This window comes from Agrilus planipennis, unplaced genomic scaffold (genome assembly GCF_000699045.2).
Source record: "Agrilus planipennis isolate EAB-ADULT unplaced genomic scaffold, Apla_2.0 scaffold67, whole genome shotgun sequence".
Classification (NCBI taxonomy): Eukaryota; Metazoa; Arthropoda; class Insecta; order Coleoptera; family Buprestidae; genus Agrilus; species Agrilus planipennis.
Genome location: NW_020438908.1, coordinates 1,290,363 through 1,312,983, shown reverse-complemented (window position 1 = coordinate 1,312,983; position 22,621 = coordinate 1,290,363). Strand labels below are relative to the sequence as shown.

Here is a 22,621-nt window from a genome sequence, read left to right as displayed (position 1 = left end):
ATATTGCGAACTTTTTGTGTCACCCTGTATGTGTAGATTGAATAAAAAAAAATAGACGCACGATTTATACAAATTTCTATTATAAAAAAAATTTATTATGTGAATTTATTTATCTCCGCTTGAGGAATGGAAGATAACGCCGATTATCCGATCAAAAGAAAATATAAATACGGGAGTAGACCCAGGTGGGTTAGTTAATTTAATGAGCTAACAACTTTACTTTATTTATGTACATGTAACGATTATTTTACTTTGAAAATTACAAGTTGAAAGCAATAAAAATGTCTAACCAACTTTTAACGATTATTTTTCTTGCATTAATTTCATTTTGTCATTCGCAATACATCTCGCGAGGCCAATGTAGTGATCGAGACAGAATGAATGTAAACACGGTTGACAATTTCAGCTTCGAGAGAGTAAGTTAACTGTATTTCAAAATTAAAAACATAACATTTGCCTGCTTCAATAACTTTTTTTCATAGTTATCAGGAAATGAGGCGGTATGGTACCCCGTAATATCATACGCCAACAACGGCGACTGCCAGAGGGTATATTTTACCGTGTGGGGTGCTTTACCCTTATCCACGGAAATGGATCACCTATGGAAAAATGTAAGCTCCGGTGTGTGGCATAGAAGGCAAGGTCGAGTAATATGGGATGAGTCTTATTATCCTTACGGACTAGCAGTACTGAGGGTGGAATACCCCGATGCCGCGGATGTAATGGTATATAGAGTTATTGGATTAGAGGATGATGAATTCGCCATTTTTTACAGATGCGTTAATGTAAATAGAAGAAACAGACAGGGTAAGAATAATCATATCTATGTAAATGTACATGCAGTTCCTTTATAAATGACCGAGAAACACATGAGTTCGATGTATGCAACCAACAATACAAGATGCACAAAATCAATTCAAATATCCCTAGACGATTTATGAAAATCATTAGAGAAAGTTGCAGGCAGTAGGTATTTTATGAAATGTCAAAATAACTAAAATGTTTAGTAGTATCATATAAAACAGGAATAAATCAAAACGAATAAGAGAGACAGATAGACCGAGTTATTTAATATATTTAGTTAATAGAATAGGTAGTTAGTGTTAATCCGATACTATCGAAAGTCACAAGGAAAACGAAGCAAGGACAAAATTGGACGATTTCAGAGATAATATCTACTAATAACTTTTGGCACATTCTTTGAAATTTACTCTTTTTAGTGTGACGAATACTTTTTTAAATCAGAGGCAGTTCTCATTATTTCTATCCTCCATAGTAGTAAACTAGTAACCAGATTCAAAGCGTAAATCTCAAATCAACTAGTAGGTACACTATCGGTTACTAAAAATGAGGTTACGTGGCTCTCGATCATTTACGAAAGCACTATATATGTTACTTTGAAAGCTGTAAATCTGAGGATGTATCTACATGAGTTGGCAATGTAAGGACTGATTTGATAAAGAAATGAAACTATTTTTCGATCGTTTACCGTCATAGGTTGGTGCATGCTAGATTGTGCTAATGACAACAATTAGTAACTGCTATTATATACACTCGAATATATGCGTTAGGGTATATGCAACCAAATNTTTATAGATACAGAGCTTTTTAATATTTCTTTTAGACTCTAAAACCTTCTCCATGCGCCCGTAATTCAAATGGTCCTCCTCCAATAGTTATGGTGTATTTTACGGAGTTCGTCGTGGTTTTGTTCTTACTTAAAATCATTTTTAAACCTATAGTCCTACTTGCTATCTGTAATGAGAGTATTATTTGTTCCATTTTTTAGAGTCTTCTGGAACAATAAGTATCGTCTGCAAATCTCTACTATAGTTTCGCACTAAATTTTTAGTGACTATAAAGGACTTTTAAAACTTGTATGCACTGTATCGTGGTTGGGAGGGGGTCACTTGGCGTAGGAGACTCTTGCCAACACCTGTTTTCTCTTTATTATTGTATATGCAGCACAACCATTGTCAAATCAACTTATACTGAAAGACTTAAACTAACGACAAACGAACAACAATAAGTATAAAACACAAATTATTAGATAGGAGCCACAACTCACTGAAAGAGATTAAGTTAAACGGTCGTACCTTTAATATTCCTTGACTTCCGTGTGAAAGCTATTCGCTGCACCGGTTCACTCTCTGAGGATTGCAATCATCAACCCAACGCCAGATGCATTCGACGATTCCCGAATTATATAAACCGATGGATCACCTCCTCCTCCCGACTTCACGATTGCATCACAGACTACACTTAATCTCCCTTTTCCTCATTTATGTTTGCTTTTTATAAGATCCCAATAGTGTTTGTTTTCGTCACCATCATATGGAACTTTTGGAAATGCTTCCGTGTAGCGGTTTCGCGTTTCGCAAAGTCAACCCAATATATCCCAGAACCATAACAAATACAATTGCGTACGATAGATCCGCGTTTTGAAAGTTAAGCTGACCCATGTTTTCAGGAGCGCTCTCCGGTTATACCGGAAGTTGACATCAACTTCCTTATTTTAAATGGAACACCCAGTATATTTTTGAATTTTTAAATTAGGTATTATTGTAGAGGGACATTTATAAAGCTTCCCTATATCTAGGTCTACTAGTGTTTGAGATATTTATTCATAGACAGTGCAATGGAATTATAAATAGAATATGCAGAACTTTTAATGAGAGGTACTCTAATTTGCCACCAATGACTAGAAAGAAATTAAGAATAATTTTAAGAAATCAGTTACAATGGAAAAACATTTTTTTTTGATGAAGTTGAAATATCTGCAACACTAGCAAACCTAGATATGGGGAAGCTTTATAAATGTTCCTCTAAAATAACAAACAGATCCCGAAAATTCGAAAATATATAGGGTGTTCCATTTAATATAAGAATGTTCTACAAGAATGTTATTTCAAGAGAGCACCTCAAAAACTTCAAACACCAAAATTTTAAAACTAAATTCAAAGTATTATTATTAATTCTGAAATATCTTAATGGGCCATCATTTCATACAAAGCTAGCAAAATACCTAAGTTAAGACTATTAGCAACGCCACTCGCCATTAAGATTGGAATTTTATTTTGCATCAACGCACATGTTGCGGAATCGAGTAGCGAAGTTTATCTTCAAAAATAATGATTTTGATTTATACCTTTCGTTTGGGAGGCGGGGTGTGAACCGAAAGTTAAAGTTTTGCTGCAAAAATATCTAAGAAAAGTATCTTCACACTCGTTGGTCTACAACAATCCATATACATACAGAAATACAGCGTCTTAAAATTTATCCCCTAAGCGTTGAAACACGATATCTTTGGGAGATTCTATTTCCGCTGTTAATTTAAACCGTAAGGTGCGATTTTGATGGTTATTATTAGTTTTTTTTTTTTCTAGTTTTTAGGTATAGGTTTTCTTTCAACCGACTTTAAAAAATAGTTTCCTTTCTTCACTCCATTCCTGCAATATCGGTTTTCACAGAAATAATTTTTCAATTATGAAATTAAAATGGAGAAAACAAAGGAATAAAAAAATCAATCGTTGCCCTTCAGTATCTTAAGTTTTCAATTATTTTCAGAATTTCTGCATGTGTTGAGTCGGAACCCCAGTTTTACATCAGAACAACAAGCTAGAGTAAATCAATTTCTTCGAGCTAGAAATCTTAATAGAGCAAAGGTTAATCTTTTACAGGATCCAGAAATCTGCTCATCTTAAAAATACAATAGGTCTTTGAAATTTGTAATAAAATTATTAAAATTAAATTTGTTAGCAAGATGAATGTGCTTTTATAATCAATTTTTCCATTTTTTGAATATGAGTGAACTTTTGGAATTTATAAAAACAATAGTGAAAAAGTATTCGTTTTGTTTGGAGGAACAATCAGTATAACAATATTTCGAATTTAAAATAGGAATGCATTTTTAGTAAACTCCGAAAGTACAGCACGAAATGAATGAACTAGGTTAAATCAGCTTTAGGGGTGAAAATCAGTAAATATATTCAGGACGTTAATTGTAATTGTAACCTACTACGTTATTAATTAATGAGGAAGCAATCATACTGTTAAAACTCTTAAGGAAAGACTATTTTTCAGTTGTTTAATCTTTATATTTATCAAAATCATTAATTTAATAATGTACAATTAGACAGTCAATCTCCTAAGAATACATGGTGAAAATGTACACATACATACGTGTATTAATAATAATAAATAAACTAATAAATGAAAATAATTTAAAACCAACAAAAAATGTAATTCAGTCCAAAAAATGAACTAATCCTTCAAACACTAATTCACAATCGGCTCACATTTCTTTCTGTTAATTTAAAATTACTAACACATCAAAACAAGGTTGAGTGAGAACCCTGGGGGTGCGACGATCCAGGATGAATGGATCCGGACAGAGGTGGCACATGCGGTACAGAATGAGGCCCTACATAAAAAAAGTCATATAACAAGTTGTATTTATATATGTATATTTAAACACACAAATTAAAATATTAATAAAAAATTTCATGGTTAAATAATTAAAAAAAAATAATTCACTAGATTCTAATCATATCTCACATAATAATATTCTACATTCCATCAAAATAATGGTTTTTGATATGTATATAATTGATAATTAATTGAATGTAAACATTGGAACGCAATGGTATGACCGCCGTAACTTGATTTTTAACATAATAATATGTGAAGGTGTTAATTAGTGAAATTTTGACTTTCTTCTTTTCTTTTTTATAGTTGACTGACTAAGATTCTTAGCCATCAACTCACTTACGCACACAATGACTTTAAAAAGTTGGACAATTGGGTCAAACAAGTAAATCCACTAACACAACAGTTTAAGGCCTAGAAACGTAAAGTCAGACAGTAAATTATAAGCAAACAAAACAAAACACAAAAAGAAAAAAATCAAGCCAAAAGATCACCAACTGACACTAGCACACATGGTTATACTGAAGACCAAGTAACTATAGACAGCTATACTAACTCTCAAACGTTGACGTTCCTTAGCTTTATGGAATAATAAACTATTTTTACGATACGATCTAATAAAAATATAAAAGAAGACTGTAACAAAGTAAGTAGTAAACCAGAATTTGGGATAAGTTCTCTTGGTTTCATCAAACCAACATAAATTAAACTAATAAAAAAAACTTAAAAATATTTACCCGGTAATCCACCAGGTCCATGAAGACCGCTAGATCCAGGTGGTCCTCCATGATGAGCTACAGAAGGTGGCATTATGACGGGAACAGGATGTCGGTAAAGATTATAGCTATTTGCTGACGGAAGTACCTGAGTGTTTGGCAATGCAGACATGAGTGACGGCTGAATATTGTTTATGTGCGTTTTGATTCTAGGAGGAAATATATGGGGAGGCGGTGAACCTGGGGGAGGTGGGGGTGGAGGTAGATTATCCTCATCGCCGTCGTGATCTTCTTCCGTTTGATTTTGCTGCCGGATTACTTTCACCTTTAATTTATTTGAAAAAAAAAGAACAAAAAAAAAACTCAAATTAAAAAAATAATAATCTATAAACAAATTAATAAAATATTAAAAATTGTTGACTTGCACCTATTTTGTTTAACAAACTTTTTGCAAATATATTTGATACCAGCATAAAAGTATTAGTATATATATACATTTTTATATGTGTATACAAATGCTAGTAGAAGGCGAAATGTTTTTTGTGCACTGCCTGGTATTGACGTGCAGTTACTATACAATTTAAAATATAACATTTTGATATGAAAAAGAGTAGTAATATTAAAAATAAAAATGAATGAATAAATATCTTGGTAATACGTAAATCAGTTAATCGGTGTTAATCCAAAATTAGTACAAACTCTACAGTAAACTCGATAAGAGTAATGAGACCGGAAATGACTGCTTTTGAAATATTTTCGCAATTTATCTCGGACGATATCTATTTCGGGTGCTTCCTTAAACTCACAGAGAAGTTTGTTGTACGTCACTATAGAAAAATAGTGTTCAATTAGCTAACTTTCAAGTTCTTAATAGAGAGCGAAATACTCCTTGTTTTGGTGTTTGCAGATACCATTTATCCTGAAGGTCGTCATAATGTAGTAAAATTGAATACAAATACTGCTGTTTAAGATTCGACTGGTAGTCATCGGCTATTATTGCGTTAATTTTATAAGAGACTTTAGGGGCTGATAGTCTTCTATCCTATGTAATGATGCCGTAAGTGGCCAGGATAACAAACAGTCCGTAGTAGTCACTCTAAGATTACTGTTCATTAATATCATCAAAAGATCGTCTCTCCTAAGAATGGTTGGACGTACCTAATCTTCGCATTTCCCTAAAACTAGAACAGTAATATAATCTACGTGTACCTCTACTCCTCTTATGTTCTGTTTCTGCTTCTAATATGTCTCTGACTAGTCCTTCGTGCCTGAGAAAGTATCCGTGTCCTATCAACCTACCCCGCTTACTTCTTATTGACTTCCATAAAGTTCTCTGTTCTACTATTCGTTCTAATACCTCTTCATTTCTAATCATCTCTATCCACGGTATCCTCATCATTCGCCTGTAACGCCACATTTCTAACACTACCAACCTTTTCTTTTCCACCGACCCCACCGTCCATGTTTCGCACCCATACACCGCCGCGCTCCAAACATAAACTTTTAACAATCTTTTTCGAATTTCCAAATCAACCGTTTGCGAGCATAGAAGTCGCTTCTTTTTATTGAAGGCAACTGCGCAATCCTCTGTTTTATATCCCTACTACTCTTTCCGTCCTGACTTATCTGATTTCCTATATACTTAAAATCAGCCACTTCTAATTTTTTGTCTCCGACCTTTACATTCGCTCTTTTCCTACTTTTTCTTACCTTACATACCAGTATTTTTGTTTTACTTTTATTTATTTTCATACAGTACTGTTTTGTCAATACCGCTTCCATTTTATTTGAAGCTATACCTCCTTGCTAGATGCTAATACTGCTATATGATCTGCAAATCTAAGCATACTAATTTTTGCTCCTGTATATCTAAAGTAGCGGTGACAGTGTGGATCCTTGTCTTACTCCCTTCTTAATATTTACTTCTCTACGTTACTACTCCAGCTCTTTACTGCCTGTTTTTTATACAAACTAAGTAACACTCTTCTATCTCTGCAACTTATTTGTACATTTTTAAGTATATTTAACATCTTGTCCTAGTTAACATTGTCAAAAGCTTTTTCTAAATCTACGAATCCTATGTACGCACCCTTTCCTTTTTCTATCGCTTTCTCTGTTATTACCCGTAAAGCTAGAATGGCCTCCCGCGTACCTCTATTTCTTCTAAATCCTTTAATTCCTTTAATAGTTCTTCCGCCCTTTTTTCATCCTTTTTTATGTAATTGTAGTTAAAATTTTTGACGCATGTGATGTTAAGCTTATTCTAAATAAAGAAATGTATAAATACAGTATATAGTTGTTTTAAAAAGAAAAACATGATAAATATTCATACTAAATTCCACCTCAAACCAACTTATTCATATATCTTAATTACATCCTCAAGTCTTTAAGTAACGACAACGAAGTCCACACAATCTATATAGACATTAGCAACGTATTCGACATGGTCGATCATAACATATTTATTAATAAGTTCAAATTGTATAGAGTAAGAGGGAACAAATTAAAATGAATCACTTCTTATTTATCAAAACAGTTACAAGTTAACGTCGAATCACGTCAATTTCATGCAATGTCAGGCGTACCTCAAGGCTCGCACCTCTTTAATGTCTTCATAAATGATATAGGCTGGAAGTTCACATACTAAAAACGACCTAAAAATACTCAGAAGCATAACTTGTCCTAATAACCTCTCACTACTGCAACAAGCCACTGAAGAGCTCCATAACTGGACTATTACCAATAAATTAAAACTAATCATAAACAAAAGCGCTGTTATGACTTTTACTTGCTCACGAAACATATACCATATACATTATGGGAAACCAACTAGAGGTAGTAGAAACAAATAAACAAATTTGCTCCTGACTACAATATAGTCAATACGCTCTCCCCACTTGAAAGTAATAATCAATTTTAAAACCCAAGTATGTGGTTGCTTCTACTCTAGACATTGGTCGTCATTAGACCCGAATGTTAAGGTATAACGGAAGCGAATCATTGTAATTGGTAAGTCATGTAGACTGCTTTATCAACATACATGAACCAAGCAACAGCCCTATTCTATTTAAAATTCATATCTTTTTCTACCACACTCCACTCCTTACCATACTAAGTTATTTCGGTGTGATTAGCGAATATGGTCATTGCTTACGAATTAGAAATGATTAACGTCAAACACTTGATTAGCACGGTACAAACGCCATCAATTCTTCCGCTAGAGGATTGTGCATGTTGTTAATAATGGTGAGTCTCTATTATATCGGTTTAATTCCAAAACAAACATAATCATATATGCGCCGAGACATCAGTCAAAGATGCTAGCAAGAGTCTGAACAACTTTAAGGTATTTACAATGTCTAATTTGTCCTTTTTAGTCTTTCCCACTACCTTGATACTCTCAAACTCCTGTTTTTTAGTAGTATTACTAATCTTATCCTTGACGTGCGCCCTAATATCTCTGCTGTTACACTTGTCATGTACCGCTCTACAATCGTGAGCTTCCTTGGCCTTACAAATTTTCAAATACAAACAATTTGCAAGATGTTTATAGTTTTTTTCTGATTTTGACTATCTCTACGACAGTCAAAGTATAACCCATTCTCAGTTTTACCATTTGATTATTTACTTAGTGATCCATTTTTTATTTATTTTTCTGATATTTTGTTTTTATTATAGTAGAATCAGACATTAGTTTTTTAATAGATGATTCCATGATATCAATTACCAATTTAACCAATTTTTTAAAACAAACGTTCTTTTCTTTGTTTTATTACTTTTCTAAAAATAACTTTTCATATTGTCAAAAAACGGTAATAAAATAGCTTTCTGGTAATTGTAGTCAACAATTTTTCTAAACTATAAAATAACAAAACTACAAATTCTGCAAATTATAAATAAAATTTAACTCAAAAATATGTTAAATACATAAATTCATAAATTAATCACAATTGAAAATTATTAATTTTCCATCACTCTACAACAGTGTTCTATTTGATTAAACCAGATATATCACATAATATAATGTGGTTTATTTGAACAAATTGCACTAGACACCTACTAATTTCCTTTCTCATGTACGTACATACGTCAATTATTTCAACAACATACAGTCCGACACACACACCGTTTTCACTTTGATTTAAAATGAATTTTTAAATTGCAACATCTACCGTAAATAAATTGTGCATATGTTATGTAAAATATACACTACTCAATAGCCAATAAATTTTAAGACAAAGGAAGTGTGCTCATAAGAATAAAAAATAATAGTCCTATAAACAAATTTGCTTTAAAGTAATTACTAAATCTTATTATTAAACGAAATTTGCTACAAACATTTCTTACCTTGACTTTTTTCTTAGGTAGCTTTATTTTCTTAGATGTTTTGGTTTTCTTAAGCCGTTTTTCTTTCGGTAACTTCTTGGCGGGAGGTGGAGGCGAACATAGTTCTTCGCCTCCTGAAGGAGAGGTACCTTCGCCAGGCAAAATACCATCAGCAAAAGAAACGCTTTTTTTCTTTTCCACTTTTTTTTCGTCATCTGCGCCACTTATATTCACCCTTTATGTAAGCAAATCAAATAACATTAGTCTTTTTTCCTTTAAGTAAAACTATTAATTTACCTCGAAGATACTAAAATTCCTTTTCCTGGGGATTTTACATTATTAGTGACTACAACCGTAGGAGGCCATTGTTGAACCAACTCGTTTTCGTCCGTTTTCTCTTCAGTGTTTACTCTTTCATCAGTTTCTTCTAGTAATGCTTGCTACAAAAATTAAACCAATTACAACAACTTGTACTTATCTAGTTTGGTTAGTTCCGTTTTTATAGATAGCATAGCCTGAATGGCCACTTACCAGCAGCAAGAAAAAGAAAGAAGTGAGTTTAAGAAAAATCATAGAATAAATATTTATCTAAAATTAATAATTCTTCAGTATGACCACTTAATATTTTTAAAGAGACATTCACAAACATAATATTGTCAAAAACATACCTTTATCATATCTTCAGTCTTCTGATTCAGTTTAAGTTGCCTTTTCTTCTCTCTTTCAAGTCGTCTTGCTTTCTTTTCTTGTCGCTTTTTCTCTCTTTCAAGTTTTCTTTTTTCTTTCTCCGTCTGTCGTTCAACTTTCTTCAGATTAACTTCTTGTATTGGTATCGATGCCGATACCGGAGGCGGTGGAGAAGATCCTTTTTCCACTACAACTTCCGGTGCCGCAACAGGTGCAGGAGTAGAAACCGCAGTAGGAACTATTTGAAGCATATTACCCACTTGTAGAATTTTTTGGGTTCCAGTAAGCTCCTAAAAATATATTCACAAATATAATTATTAAAAAAAAATAAAAACAAACAAAATACCTGTTTAGGTTGCGGTACTGGTAACGAAGGCTGAAGTTTGGATAAGTCATCCGTTGGTACAACTTGCAATACATTACCGACCTGTACTACTTTACTAACCGGTGCTGATATCTGTGTGTTTTGGTAACTTGCATTATAAACATGCTGATCGTGTTGATAGTGGAGGTGGTAATTTTCAGAATATTGGTCATAAAAATCCATATTATAACTATAAATTTGTTCATAATTGATATTTACTTCTCTTAATTTAGTCGGGTCTTCTCTTTCGGCACCAAGTTCCTTTACAATTCTTTCATCCAATGAAGGCCTTCTAGGTGAAATTGGAGAATCGCAATGCATCGGAGCGCAAGTATTTTGAAATTGCTTTGAGTAATATACAGGAGATTCAATAATATTACCAGCATTCTGTAACATCAGCTGTTCATCACTAATCGTTGAATCAGCAACACTTTTCCTAGATCCGTCTATGGGTGAGGCAACAGACGGGGATTGATGAATTCTAATAGAGGGTTGATTGATACCAGCAATACGTTGAAGAGCTTCTTGGATTGATTCATTTTTATTCTTCAGTGGAGAAGGACTATTTGCTCTTCGTCTTGGTGACAAATCTCTTCTTCTTGGAGAATGCACTCTTCTTTTTGGAGAACTTTCTCTTCGCTTAGGTGAAAGCTCTCTTCGTCTTCTAGGGGAAGGACTTCTTCTTCTAGGAGAATAATCCCTTCTAGGAGATTTTCGACGAGGCGAAATACTGCCCCTTCTTCTACTTTCGCGCTTACGACGAGGTGATCTTCTTTTCGGTGATGAACCTCTTTTTCGGGGAGATTCTCGTCGTCTTTCTTTATATGGTGAATTACTTCTCCGCCTCTTACTTCTATCACGTGAAGAATCTCGACGTTTGTTGTAAACCTTCGAAGATTTCTTATCATTTTTGGACGGACTTCTATTCATTGATTTTTCCAATTTTGGCGAAGAAACTACTTTTTCAGGTTCCTCTCTAAGGAAGTCGGTCGTTTCTTTGTTGATCTCTTTAGGTTTGATATAACCCGAAGCATCGTTTGAAACAACTTTCAATTCTTTATTGGAAGTCGTTATTCTACGATCACCCGAAGAAATTATATCATCATCAGGCTTTTCAGGCAACTCCCCTGTTACTTTATTTAGAGAAGAGTCAGACATTTCGACTGCTTCTTCGTCGTCCTCATCTCCAAAAAGAACTGAACGATCTAATAATAATTTCTTATTAGGAATACTCATTCCGATAAATCGAGTTTGTCTTTTAACACTATGTGAATCAGTGTTCAGGGAATCACCGCCTACTTTATCATCTTCTGTTAACGTTGTTGAACTAACTTTCGAACTTTTGATATCTATTGTGCCTACAGATGCCGCCAGTGGACTTTGGTTAGCTTGCTTTCTAGTTTCAGCAGATAATAACTTAATGGGAATTAAATTAACCTTTTTAGAAGAAGACGCCTGTACTGGCTTAGATGTTTCTGCTTCGATTTTGATTTTTGGCGACATTGAAGAAAAATCCGAGGTAGATGCAACAGTTGAGGAAACAATTTGCGCAGGTGCCACAACAGGTGAAGGTACAGGAATGGGTAATGAAGGAAGGGGTATTTCAGCAACAGCCGCTTTAGCAGCAAATGGAATGGGCAGTACACTTCCTGGCAAAGGAATATCCAACAATTTTATGTCTGTAAAATTAGTTTTTAATATATTTGACTGTTCGCTTATTGAAACAGGAGAGACAGGTTTTGGAATATTAGTTTTTTCCGATTTTATTGGTGCCAGATTAAAATCATCTACATCTCTCTGGGTTAAAACAGAAATTGACTTCATGACTACATCATCATCTGGTGGTTCCATCTTGATTATTACATTACTAAATTCTCTTTCTTCTGTCATTCCGTTTACTTCACTGTTGATGTCTTTTGATTTTTTGTGTTTTTCCAAACGTTTTGTTTTAGTTTTTGTTGATTCTGAATCTGATGTAGACGATTCAGAATCAGTATAACCGGAAGAACTAGAATCACTACTGGTACTGTCACTGCTGCTACTAGAACTGCTACTGCTACTTGACGTACTATACCTTTTCTTTCTTTTAGCCTCTGTCCTTTTTTCCGAACTTTTACGACGTTCTGATTTTTCTTTTTGAACATAATCGATGTCATTACCCGAAACTTTTTCAGATTTAGAAACTGCCTGCATAAACTTTTCATATTCATTCTCTAGAACTTCCGGTTTTGATTTTGAAAAACTGTCTAGAAACGCCTCATTAGATGAACAAGAAACACGCAAAGGTTCTGAACATACATCTACATCTCTTTGTTTTTCTGATGATCTACACACACTTCGCTTTTCAGTTTGCTCGCCCACTTTTCCTTCACTTGTATTTTCTTTAAAACTCTCCAGGCAATCTCGTTTGTTGGAAAAGTTTCTTTTTGACTCTACACCTAAATGTTTTGTTTTTCCTTTGGAATACGTTAAGCCACTGAATGTATGTTTTCGTTCTCGATAATTTCGATTTATTCCAAGATCATCATCAGATAATAAACCATCATCATTAGCCCCAATATTTTCAGTTATTCTTCTTCTTCTATTTTCAATATGCCTTCTTTCATATTCAAGCTTTTCTCTTTCTATCTCAAATTCTTCTGCTTTTCTTCTTTCCATTTCCATCTCTTCTAGTTGCCTTCTTTCCATTGCTACCTTTCTCCTTTCTTCAATTAACCTTAATCTCTCCTCTTCTAAAGTTCGTTCTTCCATCTCCAGGTCAATCTTTTTATAATCATCTCTTTCCCAACTATCTTCAGAAAAAATTTGGTAACTACTCTCTTTGTAACTTATTCTTCTATTACTTCTAAAGAAATCATCATTCTTCCATGTCACCTCTAAACTCTCTCGTCTTTTATGTCTGATATTAAGCGGCATTTCTAAAGGCCCTCCAAATGATGATAAAACATCATAAGATGAATGCTCGTTTTTGTGGTATGATGGAGAAATGTTGTAGTCAATGCTAGGTGAAATTTGACTTAAACATTTTTTTCTAAAGTTTTCATCAGTTGATGATACTCTGTTTTGCTCTGACATTTTCTCTAATGAAACAGATCTTCTAAAATTTTCTATAGAAACAGATCGTCTATAACCTACTTCAGATAATCGTCTTTCATCGGAATTTGATCTTCTAAAAGTATTCCTTTCCACAGATGTACAATTTTCGCGTGTTGTAGATTTATAATTGTCTTCTTCAACCGATCGAATACCTCTGACAGGTGAAAGCTTACCTTCTTTTTTCTTTTTGGGAGAGTAATCTAAATATCTTTTCGTGGATCTTCTAACTGGAGACTTCTCAAATGATCCGTATTTATCAGAAATATCAAAAATATTTCCTGATGGTTCATCTTCGAGTCTAAAATCATCACGGGAAGGACTTCGGTAATTTCTTTGCAAATATCGATGAGGTCTGCGTTTTGGTGATTTGTCTAAATTTTTATTTCTCCTTGGAGATTTCTCGCATGCAGGAGAAGTTTTTCTCGATCGCGGATTGTCTTGGAAAGAATCCTCAAATGATTTAATATTATCTTTTAAATTTAAAGAATAATTTATAGAAGGGAAAAAAGGCATTTCTGCGGATTTATTCTCATATACTTTTTGTCTTCTCAACTCTCTGTAATCTAATCGAAATGGAGGTGTTACTGATTTGCGACATTTTTGTCGTTTAGGAGATCTGCTTCGATGAGGCGATATCAGAAATTCGTCTGCTATTATCTTATTATTAGAGTAGCTTGAAGTTGACGGTGATTTTACTAAAAATATCGACTCTTCTCTTGTGGGAGTATCCCTCCAAAGATTTTCTGTTGGCTTATTTTCCACAACCATTGATTGTTCGTCTTTAACAGGCGTTATCAGTTCATTATCACTTTCCCAATTTGAATGATAATCGTTTGTATCTGGTGTACCAAATTCTGTTTCTGCGATGCTTTTAACTTTAGGCTTCTTCTGATTTTCTCTTGGTGTTTTATCTTTAGACTTTCTTTGTGAGTTCTCATGTGAACGCGATCTAAATTTGGTGTCATTTTTATTTTCGTTTCTATAATCAGTATTTCTATCGTCATCTTTCAAAACTTTTTTTCTTTCAGGTGATTTACTTTTTCTTGAGGAGCTGGTACTTTTTCTTACATTTCTGTTTTCTTTGGATCTATATGCAGGAGAAATATCTCTTCGTTTGCTGGTACTTCCTTTCTCACCATGAAAACTCTTATCATTACTTTTACTTCTTTCTTCAAAAAGGTTAGTTCGTACCTTTTCATTGTGCTTAGAATAATTTTTTCGATCTTCTCTTTTTGTAAGCCTAGGGCTAAAACATTTCTGTTCTTCCATATTTCTTACTTTCAAATTCTCTTTTTCTATTTCTTCGCTACTATTTCGTTTATTGTCATTTTGATTTATACTTCTTTCTTCAACATCTATGTGTCTAGTAGTTTTATATTCTTTATCATAAGATTTACTTTTAGAATGACACTGTTCCCCGTCTTTGTCTATTTCTTTTCCTCTTTCGTTGTTTTCAGAATCGCTTTTGTCAGTCTCCTTTTTCTTTTTCTTCTTTTTTTCTTTCCTAAAATTTTTCTTAATTTTTTTTACTTTATGGGAATCTTTTCTGTTATTTGAGTTGCCACCTCTATTTGAAGTTTTCTTTTCTTTTTCATGTTTACTGCCTCGATCATCCGACTCTGTTTCGGAATTACTACCTTCTTCACTATCAGATTCCTCTTGGTTTTTCTTTTGCTTTCTAATATTCTTCTTGTTTTCGTTAGTCTTGTCCGTTTTACTTATATTCTCCTTTTTTTCTTTTTCATTCTCTATGCTTTGGCCTCTTAGATCATCTTTTACATTTACATCGGTATATTTTGGCGCACTTTCCAAATTAGTCTTATTTTCTTTATTTAACTGTTCAAAATTATTTTCAATTGACACATCCTCTTCTTCCTCCTCGCCAGAATAACTTTTAAGAAATGAAAGACCTAGTGAGGGTTCTAATACTTCACACTCAGCTGCATACACTGGAGTTAAGCCAATTTTGGGATACCACTTGCGCACTTTAGTTTGTGTTACCTCCACATGTCTAAAAAATTTATTTGTTAATAAAAAATTAGGATTAAAAGTTTATGAAACTTTATACCTAAGAGTGGCTGTGCTGGATATAATATTATTCAGTATGTTGATATGAGATTTTGGAACATAATTAAAAACTTCAGCCCTTGAAAGGTACTTTCCATTTGAAACACATGGATTCACATTAAAAGATATACTTGGATGACACTTTGTAAATCTATATTTTTAAAAAGCATATTTTTTTCAATAATACAGTCAGTATAAGAATACTTCACCTTATACATTCTGGAGGAACAATTTTATCTAAGCCTGCTGTAGATTTAACAGTTATTGAATTTAAAGGAAATGCATAACTTTCGAAAAGTAACTGTTTCCTGAAACTAACAATAAGCATGTTACTCAAATAATACTTCTATTTAAAATGTATGAACTAACTCAGTTATAATATGATCCTTCTCTTTACTCCTAAATGCACGTATGGAATATACATCAAAGTTATTATCTATGAATTCCTTCCAATTATTAGGAAGATTTTTGACTTTCTTTTCATTCGTGTCTAGAATTAGTAATAAAAATAATACTAATTATTAGTTTCATTAATAAAACTATATACCTCTTTGTGTAGACTGTAATTTATAATCTTTAGTTTTTTCTTTTTCTCTTTCTTCTTTCCTATTCTTATGATTACGTTTCTTGAAATCAGATAGTAACTTGTCTTCAAGAGCTTCTCTATATGCTGTTTCTATCTTTTTTATCTCTTCAATTTCCTCTATTACTGTTTTGGCCTTTTTTTCAGGATTAGTCACTAGAATAAAATTTTACTGATACCAGAAATAGGTGAATACTGAATTTCATAATGAAGATTTTTGTTTTAGTTTGAAAGTATCAATAAGTTATAAAAAATTGTAGTTTTCTGAACACGTTAATTATTAAATTATATAAAAAGGAATACACTATTATACAAGTAATTGAAAATATAAGTATCTGTTTCTTTCTCCTCAAAAAAATAAAAGCATACAGAATGGTTCATATATTAAAAGTTGCATAATATGCTTTATTGTTTGAAACTAATTTTATTTGGTATTGTATTACTAATATGGAGATAAAAAATGACAATGCTGCTTGTTTTCCCACATTTGAATTATCCAGAGTACAAAGTTATTAAAAAAACTTTTCTTTTACATATATGGTCATCAAAAAGCATATTATGCTCATTCTAATCATTATTCTATATAAATTCAAATACATATTTTTTACATTATTTCTGTTTTATATAAAATAGGTTATTTAAATTAAAAGGTAATATACCTTTTCTTGAAGGTCTAGAGATCGTAATTGTCTTTTCATCAATTTTTTCACCATCTTCATTATAAACATCTTCGGTAAACTGAGTAAGGATTTTGCTTTTATTGATGTTTTTTTTAATAGGCAACTTTAAAGAATTGTTTTTGAACATGGAAAATGCTTGAAGCCTTTTTTTTGCTTGTTCTTTCCCAAGAACATTAAATTTTGGAAAATTCAAGTCCAAAAGATTGTCCGTATTTGGTGTACTAATTGCACTATTTGATTCAGTAGGTTTTATAGCAGTTACATTATTAAATGTACTTTGCAAACGATTACTGAGACTTTGTTGGTTAATATTAATTGTAAGTTTGGTTCTCAATAAAGGAGAGTCATTTAAGCGACTAGAAGATTTTAATGCTTTCACGGGAGATGCTAGAAGATCTGTAGTAGATACTCCCTCAGTACTTGATGTTAAAATTTCTCCGTCCTCTTTCTCTTGCAATTCCACTGTTGAACACCCAGCCTCCATCTTATAATAAAAGTTCACCTATCAATCCAGGAATAAAAATTTGCACCAGTCTACATCTCTACTTTTATTATGATAGGATATTACTTGTTGGCAGTAAACAAGAACACATTATATTCATAATAAGTCGCTAATTTGTTGCTTGTCTAAACCTCTGAACAAATAATACAACACATAACAACATAACCTGTAAACTTTGATGTTTGTCATTTTCTGCAGGCTGTATTGCCATGCTTACTATTTTAATACTAAATTTGCTGTTTTTTCCTTTAACCTACTCGTCTACTGTTTTCCTGTTAAAGTATCTCTTTAAATTATCATTTAGAACAGCATACAATAAAAAAGCGCCGGCGTTCTCAATTTCACTATCTACTCACACTGAAAATGTTCGTTCTGTTTTTTAGACCGTTGGGTAATTAGGGAATCCCCTTAAGTTTATTTCGTTGTTTTGAGCGTAACGTAACCTTTCCTTGCCACGTTTCACGTTCAGTGCATGAAAATTCACTTTTCAGTTTAGTACGTTTTAACCTAGATTTGATTAATGTAATAGTCATGTTAATATTCCAGTTCTTAGTATTTTTTCGAGATTCGACACACATCTTACGTCGCTTGTTTCGTCATAACATAATTTCGCGATCATTTCAGATAAAACCACAATTAATTATAAACAGAACTTTCTTATAGGAACTCATTATGAGAATTCTCTACAAGCAGAATGGTTATATTCTATTTAAAATTACAAAGTTAGCATCAACTTCCACAATAACCGGAAGTGGCCGACAGATATAATTACGCCTACGGCTTGCATGAGCTAACAGTGTAGCATTTATTTTCTCACTCATTTGTGCAAGTGCATGACAATTGCTTTTATAGACTGTGAAACTCAAAGCGAAGATGAAATTATTGATGGAATAACTGAAGTTCTAAATGATTCAATGATTTAAATAAATATTGTTCTTAGTTTTTAACATGCGTCTAGCATCTGAATGATTGTATTTATTATGTATTTCATACTCTCATACGCAGATTGAAATTAAAATTTATAGTTGGATATCTTGTCTACTATTGATTTCCTATTATCGTTCTCATTTTCCAATCATTAAGATTATACCCTAAATCGAATAATTTTCCGAAAATTTACAGTTAAAGACCCACAATTCGAAAAGTTTCACTTGCATCGTGGTTTCATAAAACCACACAATTGTTTTTTTTTTTATACTTTTTGATGTCTTAATTGTTTGTTGGGCTGATTTAAATATGTAAGTTCTTTCTCGGTCTCTTGTAATTTTTGAAATGCCTTATTATTTGTATTTATTAGTTTATTATTACGTTCATCTTCATCATCTACATCACCATCATCAATATCATTACAAGGTCGTTAGTCCTAAAACAGGTTAAACACGTATCTTCACTCTTTCCTATCCTAAGCTAACCTTAGTATTTCCTTAAAACTAGAAAATCCCACATCCTTAATTTTTTGTGAATAACATAATCTAGTAGGTCTACCTCTCCTCCTCTTAGCAGCTGTTGCTGCTTCTAATATGTCTCTATCTAGCGTTTCCAACCTGTTTCTTATTAGGATTCACATTATCAAAGTATTTATAGTTGTCATAGGTATAGTTGAATAATTAGTCGAATTATAGGTTTAAATAGTTGTAGGTAGGTATACTTTATATTGCGACCTTATGATGATGATTATACCTTATGTTGCATATATCAGTAGCTACCTATATAGGTATTTTATGACTATTTTACGATATGAGAAATACGATTTTGTTAAGTTCCGATAAGCTCCTGTTATAAAAATGCGGAATCAGATGCAGAAGTAGATGTGAAAATATATGCGGAACTTCGGTAATTGCGAATGCTTTATTTGCATTGGGAAGGTTGACGTAGCTTTACTGGTCGCAGCTTATCTTATTGACGAAATTACTGCAAACTCTTTTTTTAGTCAATATTTTATTTTCATTATTTTTGATTGTATTGTAGTTTTATTGAAGAAAAAAAAATATATTAATGTTTTATTTTATATTTCTACAAATATATGACAATCGTACATCATAAAATTTGAGAATGCTCAAGTGAGGAGCAATTTTTCAGACACTTGTTAAACAATTTCTTAATTATTGATTTTTCAAATCTAGAAAACTAGTTAAAGATTACCTAGAATTATAATATTTAGGTATGCAGGTATATAAAGTCGATAGTAAACGTAACATCAACACTGTCAATATATTTACAAAATGTTAAAAAATATATTTATTTATGGCACATACTGCAAAAATGTCAAAAAAATAAGAAAAGTAGACTTTTACAAAATACTCTTATGTTGTTATCTTATACCAGGTGTGAAGACAATCATTCTACGTGGACTGTATTCAAACATCGCGATCTAAAAAAAATGCAGGAGGATCTTGTCATAGTATGTAAATACTTATTCAACAATTTCTCTTAAATTTACACTATAATAGCGATCTTCGTTTACAAAAATATTACATATTTCATCTACGTCTCTCCTGCATTTCATATATCGTAAAAATAATTATAATTTGCCTATACAATTAATATTTTTTATTTTACAAACGTCTCTAAACGTTATTTACGTTAATTTCTCTATAATAAATTTAAAACACTTTATCCAACCACAAAATCCAAGTTAGTTTACAAATTGATATGTGTAAAACACCATACTTAAAATTAACAAATAATGAATTTATTATCATTCGAAACCAATGATAATAAGAGGATGGGAAGGGAAATACGCATATACATACATATTTTTGTAACATTTGGCACACTGGTTAACAGTCTGTAGTTTGCTTCGAGTTATGACAGGCAGAAAAATACAGGAACATCACAAAAATAAAAAAGAAAATATAAATAGAAGAGGGCAGAGCGTTTGATGGCAAATAACTTATATTTCATACTATCTGCAAAATACAGTTCTACGAAAAATAGTTAACAATGTTCTATTATAAANCTCATAGATTAAATAGTAGTACTCAAAGAACATATCACCATAGATAATTACCATCAAATAACAACATACATCCTCAAAGGAAATCAGCCTTCATTCAACTAACGAAACACCTAGGCAATTTTTGAATAACAAAATAATATACCAGTTAGTAACTTAGAAAAGCAAATTGCTACGTACTATATCTAGCAATATTTGCACGGAAATTTTATTTCATTAATTATAACTTCATAACATACCAATTTCATTTTTTTTTTTATTTTATATTACATCTATCAGAGCTAAGAATATATTAAGTAGGTAGGTATTCTTCGCTTTTTGGTATAACTATAAACGTATCATTTAAACAAAGTAGAAAGTAATATAGATAATCCTGACAAAAAATACTATTCTGGATATTCAGATAAAAAAGTATTTAAACTTAAATTTTTAAAATTAAGTAAAATGTTTTTTGTTTCAAAGCTCTTACATTTTCTGTCTGCTACAAATCGTGAAAATTAATTTTGAACCGGTTATCGCAATAAACTAAAATAAAACAGTTTTGATGACAATAAAATACGATTAAATTGAATTTGTAAGACTGTTCAGGATACCGCTAGATACCATAGAAATACCGGAAATAAGAATTTTGCTGCCGAAGTTACAAGGGAGGCGCATAGCTGTTACCAAAATACCACTTTCGAATATCAACAATTTCTTTATAAAGAAACGGGGTGGAGATATAGAAAGGTTAGAAACCACTGCCATATGTACTACTTATGCACTATACACATACTAGAAGATTTAAAAATTAGTTCCAAAATTTTTTTTTAGAATTAGCTCACCCTTTAATTAATGACATCGGAAGTACTCAGTACATACGTATGTTTATAAATTTAAGGTCCATTTTTAATTTTTTAATTTTTTTCTGTAGTTTGAAAATAATTACCAAATTATAAATAGTTATAAATTTGAAAGAAATGTTCAATTTCTCCATTGTACACATTCATCCATCTAAAAATGTATGTGCAAAGGTAGGCATTTATATATTAGTAATGCAGCAATTTCATCGTCAAGTTCCATTAACTGCCATCCCCACCCTCAGTCTTCAGAATAACTACCATCCCTTTCTCAACTTCGACAGGTATTATTATTATTACCATCATGTGACTGTAGCGTTGTGATTATTGAGTAAATAAAACAGAATTGTTTTTAGAGATCAAGATTGAAGAAAAGAGTATTAGTTCATTATTTAATACAGCATTGTATATTTTTTTTACTCTGTCTTGATCTCTGACAATAATTCTACTATATGAGCAACGGTGGACGATAATAATTCATAAGTGAATAAATCTGATTCACATTTTGCAACTTCATTCCTTTTTTTAACGTTAACGTTATTTTTATTGATATAGTTTACAGTAAATATCTTACCGAGAAAATATTTTTGTTTTAGATGGTTGATGGAATAAAAACAACATTACTGCTGCAATGTACTAGGCAGAAATAATAAATAAGTTAATGTCATTAAAAAAGACACAACAGTGTATGAAAGGTCGTACAGGAAAAGAACATATTTGGCATTTTGAAATCAGTCTTATTTACTATGTTCAGTTTGTTCAGGTATCTGTTATCTAAAAAATGAGAGTTGCATTTTTTTAAACGGTTCATGATTAAGTGACGATTAGTAATATTAATAAACCTTAAATGTATATACTATCTATCCGAAATAAAAATAAAGTTACTTTGTACACTTTAAATGAAGGAAATTAAAGACCATTTATATCTTAGTAAAATTTACATCAGGTTTCATGTACTAAAACTACATTGCAGTTCATTATGAAATGTTCAGTTTTACAAGAAAAAGAAAATATATGCTGGAACATGAAAAATTTCCACGAAATTCACAAGAACACGCTGATAAAGAACACACACTCCATAAATTCACATACTACACTAACTTCAGTAAAATGTTCAAATAACACCTATAATATCTTAAAAAAACACATAATACTCTAGCAACTTCGTAAATATATAAGAACAATTTCAATGAGCTGCCTTTGTTAACATAAATTGCTTCTTTGTTTTATAAAAAGCCTTTTTTTCGGAAATTAAAATAAATTATTAATAACAAGTGTGCCTAATTCGGTTAAACAAAGTGTTATTGTCACTTGCTCTACTTTTGCTCCTTTCTAACAAACACTTCCACTTTCTTAATTTGTTCAATGTATTTGTCC

The 22,621-nt window shown here is 32.0% G+C and overlaps 2 protein-coding genes across 2 annotated transcripts; one reads left to right on the top strand and one right to left on the bottom strand.

The window, feature by feature from the left end:
- The first annotated feature begins 217 nt into the window (after window positions 1–217).
- LOC108742084 lies at window positions 218–3,706 on the top strand. The gene is made up of 3 exons (XM_025973434.1): window positions 218–416; window positions 483–807; window positions 3,568–3,706. Exons 1-3 carry the CDS (start codon window positions 282–284, stop codon window positions 3,702–3,704), a joined length of 597 nt encoding a protein of 198 aa, XP_025829219.1. The 5' UTR covers window positions 218–281; the 3' UTR covers window positions 3,705–3,706.
- Window positions 3,707–4,099: 393 nt separating this feature from the next.
- Window positions 4,100–17,870, bottom strand: LOC108733638. The gene is made up of 11 exons (XM_025973425.1): window positions 16,927–17,870; window positions 16,232–16,423; window positions 16,054–16,174; window positions 15,894–15,998; window positions 15,686–15,835; window positions 10,504–15,628; window positions 10,139–10,447; window positions 9,768–9,910; window positions 9,492–9,705; window positions 5,166–5,469; window positions 4,100–4,423 (listed from the first exon to the last, which is right to left on the bottom strand). Exons 1-11 carry the CDS (start codon window positions 17,429–17,431, stop codon window positions 4,332–4,334), a joined length of 7,260 nt encoding a protein of 2,419 aa, XP_025829210.1. The 5' UTR covers window positions 17,432–17,870; the 3' UTR covers window positions 4,100–4,331.
- Window positions 17,871–22,621: the final 4,751 nt, after the last annotated feature.

Excerpts from the sequence above, each read along its gene's own strand:
- LOC108742084 (XM_025973434.1), top strand. The coding sequence starts at position 282 with ATGTCTAACCAACTTTTAACGATTATTTTTCTTGCATTAATTTCATTT. Across the intron at positions 417-482 it reads ACAATTTCAGCTTCGAGAGA|TTATCAGGAAATGAGGCGGT; the intron begins GTAAGTTAACTG and ends TTTTTTTCATAG. Across the intron at positions 808-3,567 it reads AAATAGAAGAAACAGACAGG|AATTTCTGCATGTGTTGAGT; the intron begins GTAAGAATAATC and ends AATTATTTTCAG.
- LOC108733638 (XM_025973425.1), bottom strand. The coding sequence starts at position 17,431 with ATGGAGGCTGGGTGTTCAACAGTGGAATTGCAAGAGAAAGAGGACGGA. Across the intron at positions 9,706-9,767 it reads GGAATTTTAGTATCTTCGAG|GGTGAATATAAGTGGCGCAG; the intron begins GTAAATTAATAG and ends GCTTACATAAAG. Across the intron at positions 4,424-5,165 it reads TGGACCTGGTGGATTACCGG|GGCCTCATTCTGTACCGCAT; the intron begins GTAAATATTTTT and ends TTTTTTATGTAG.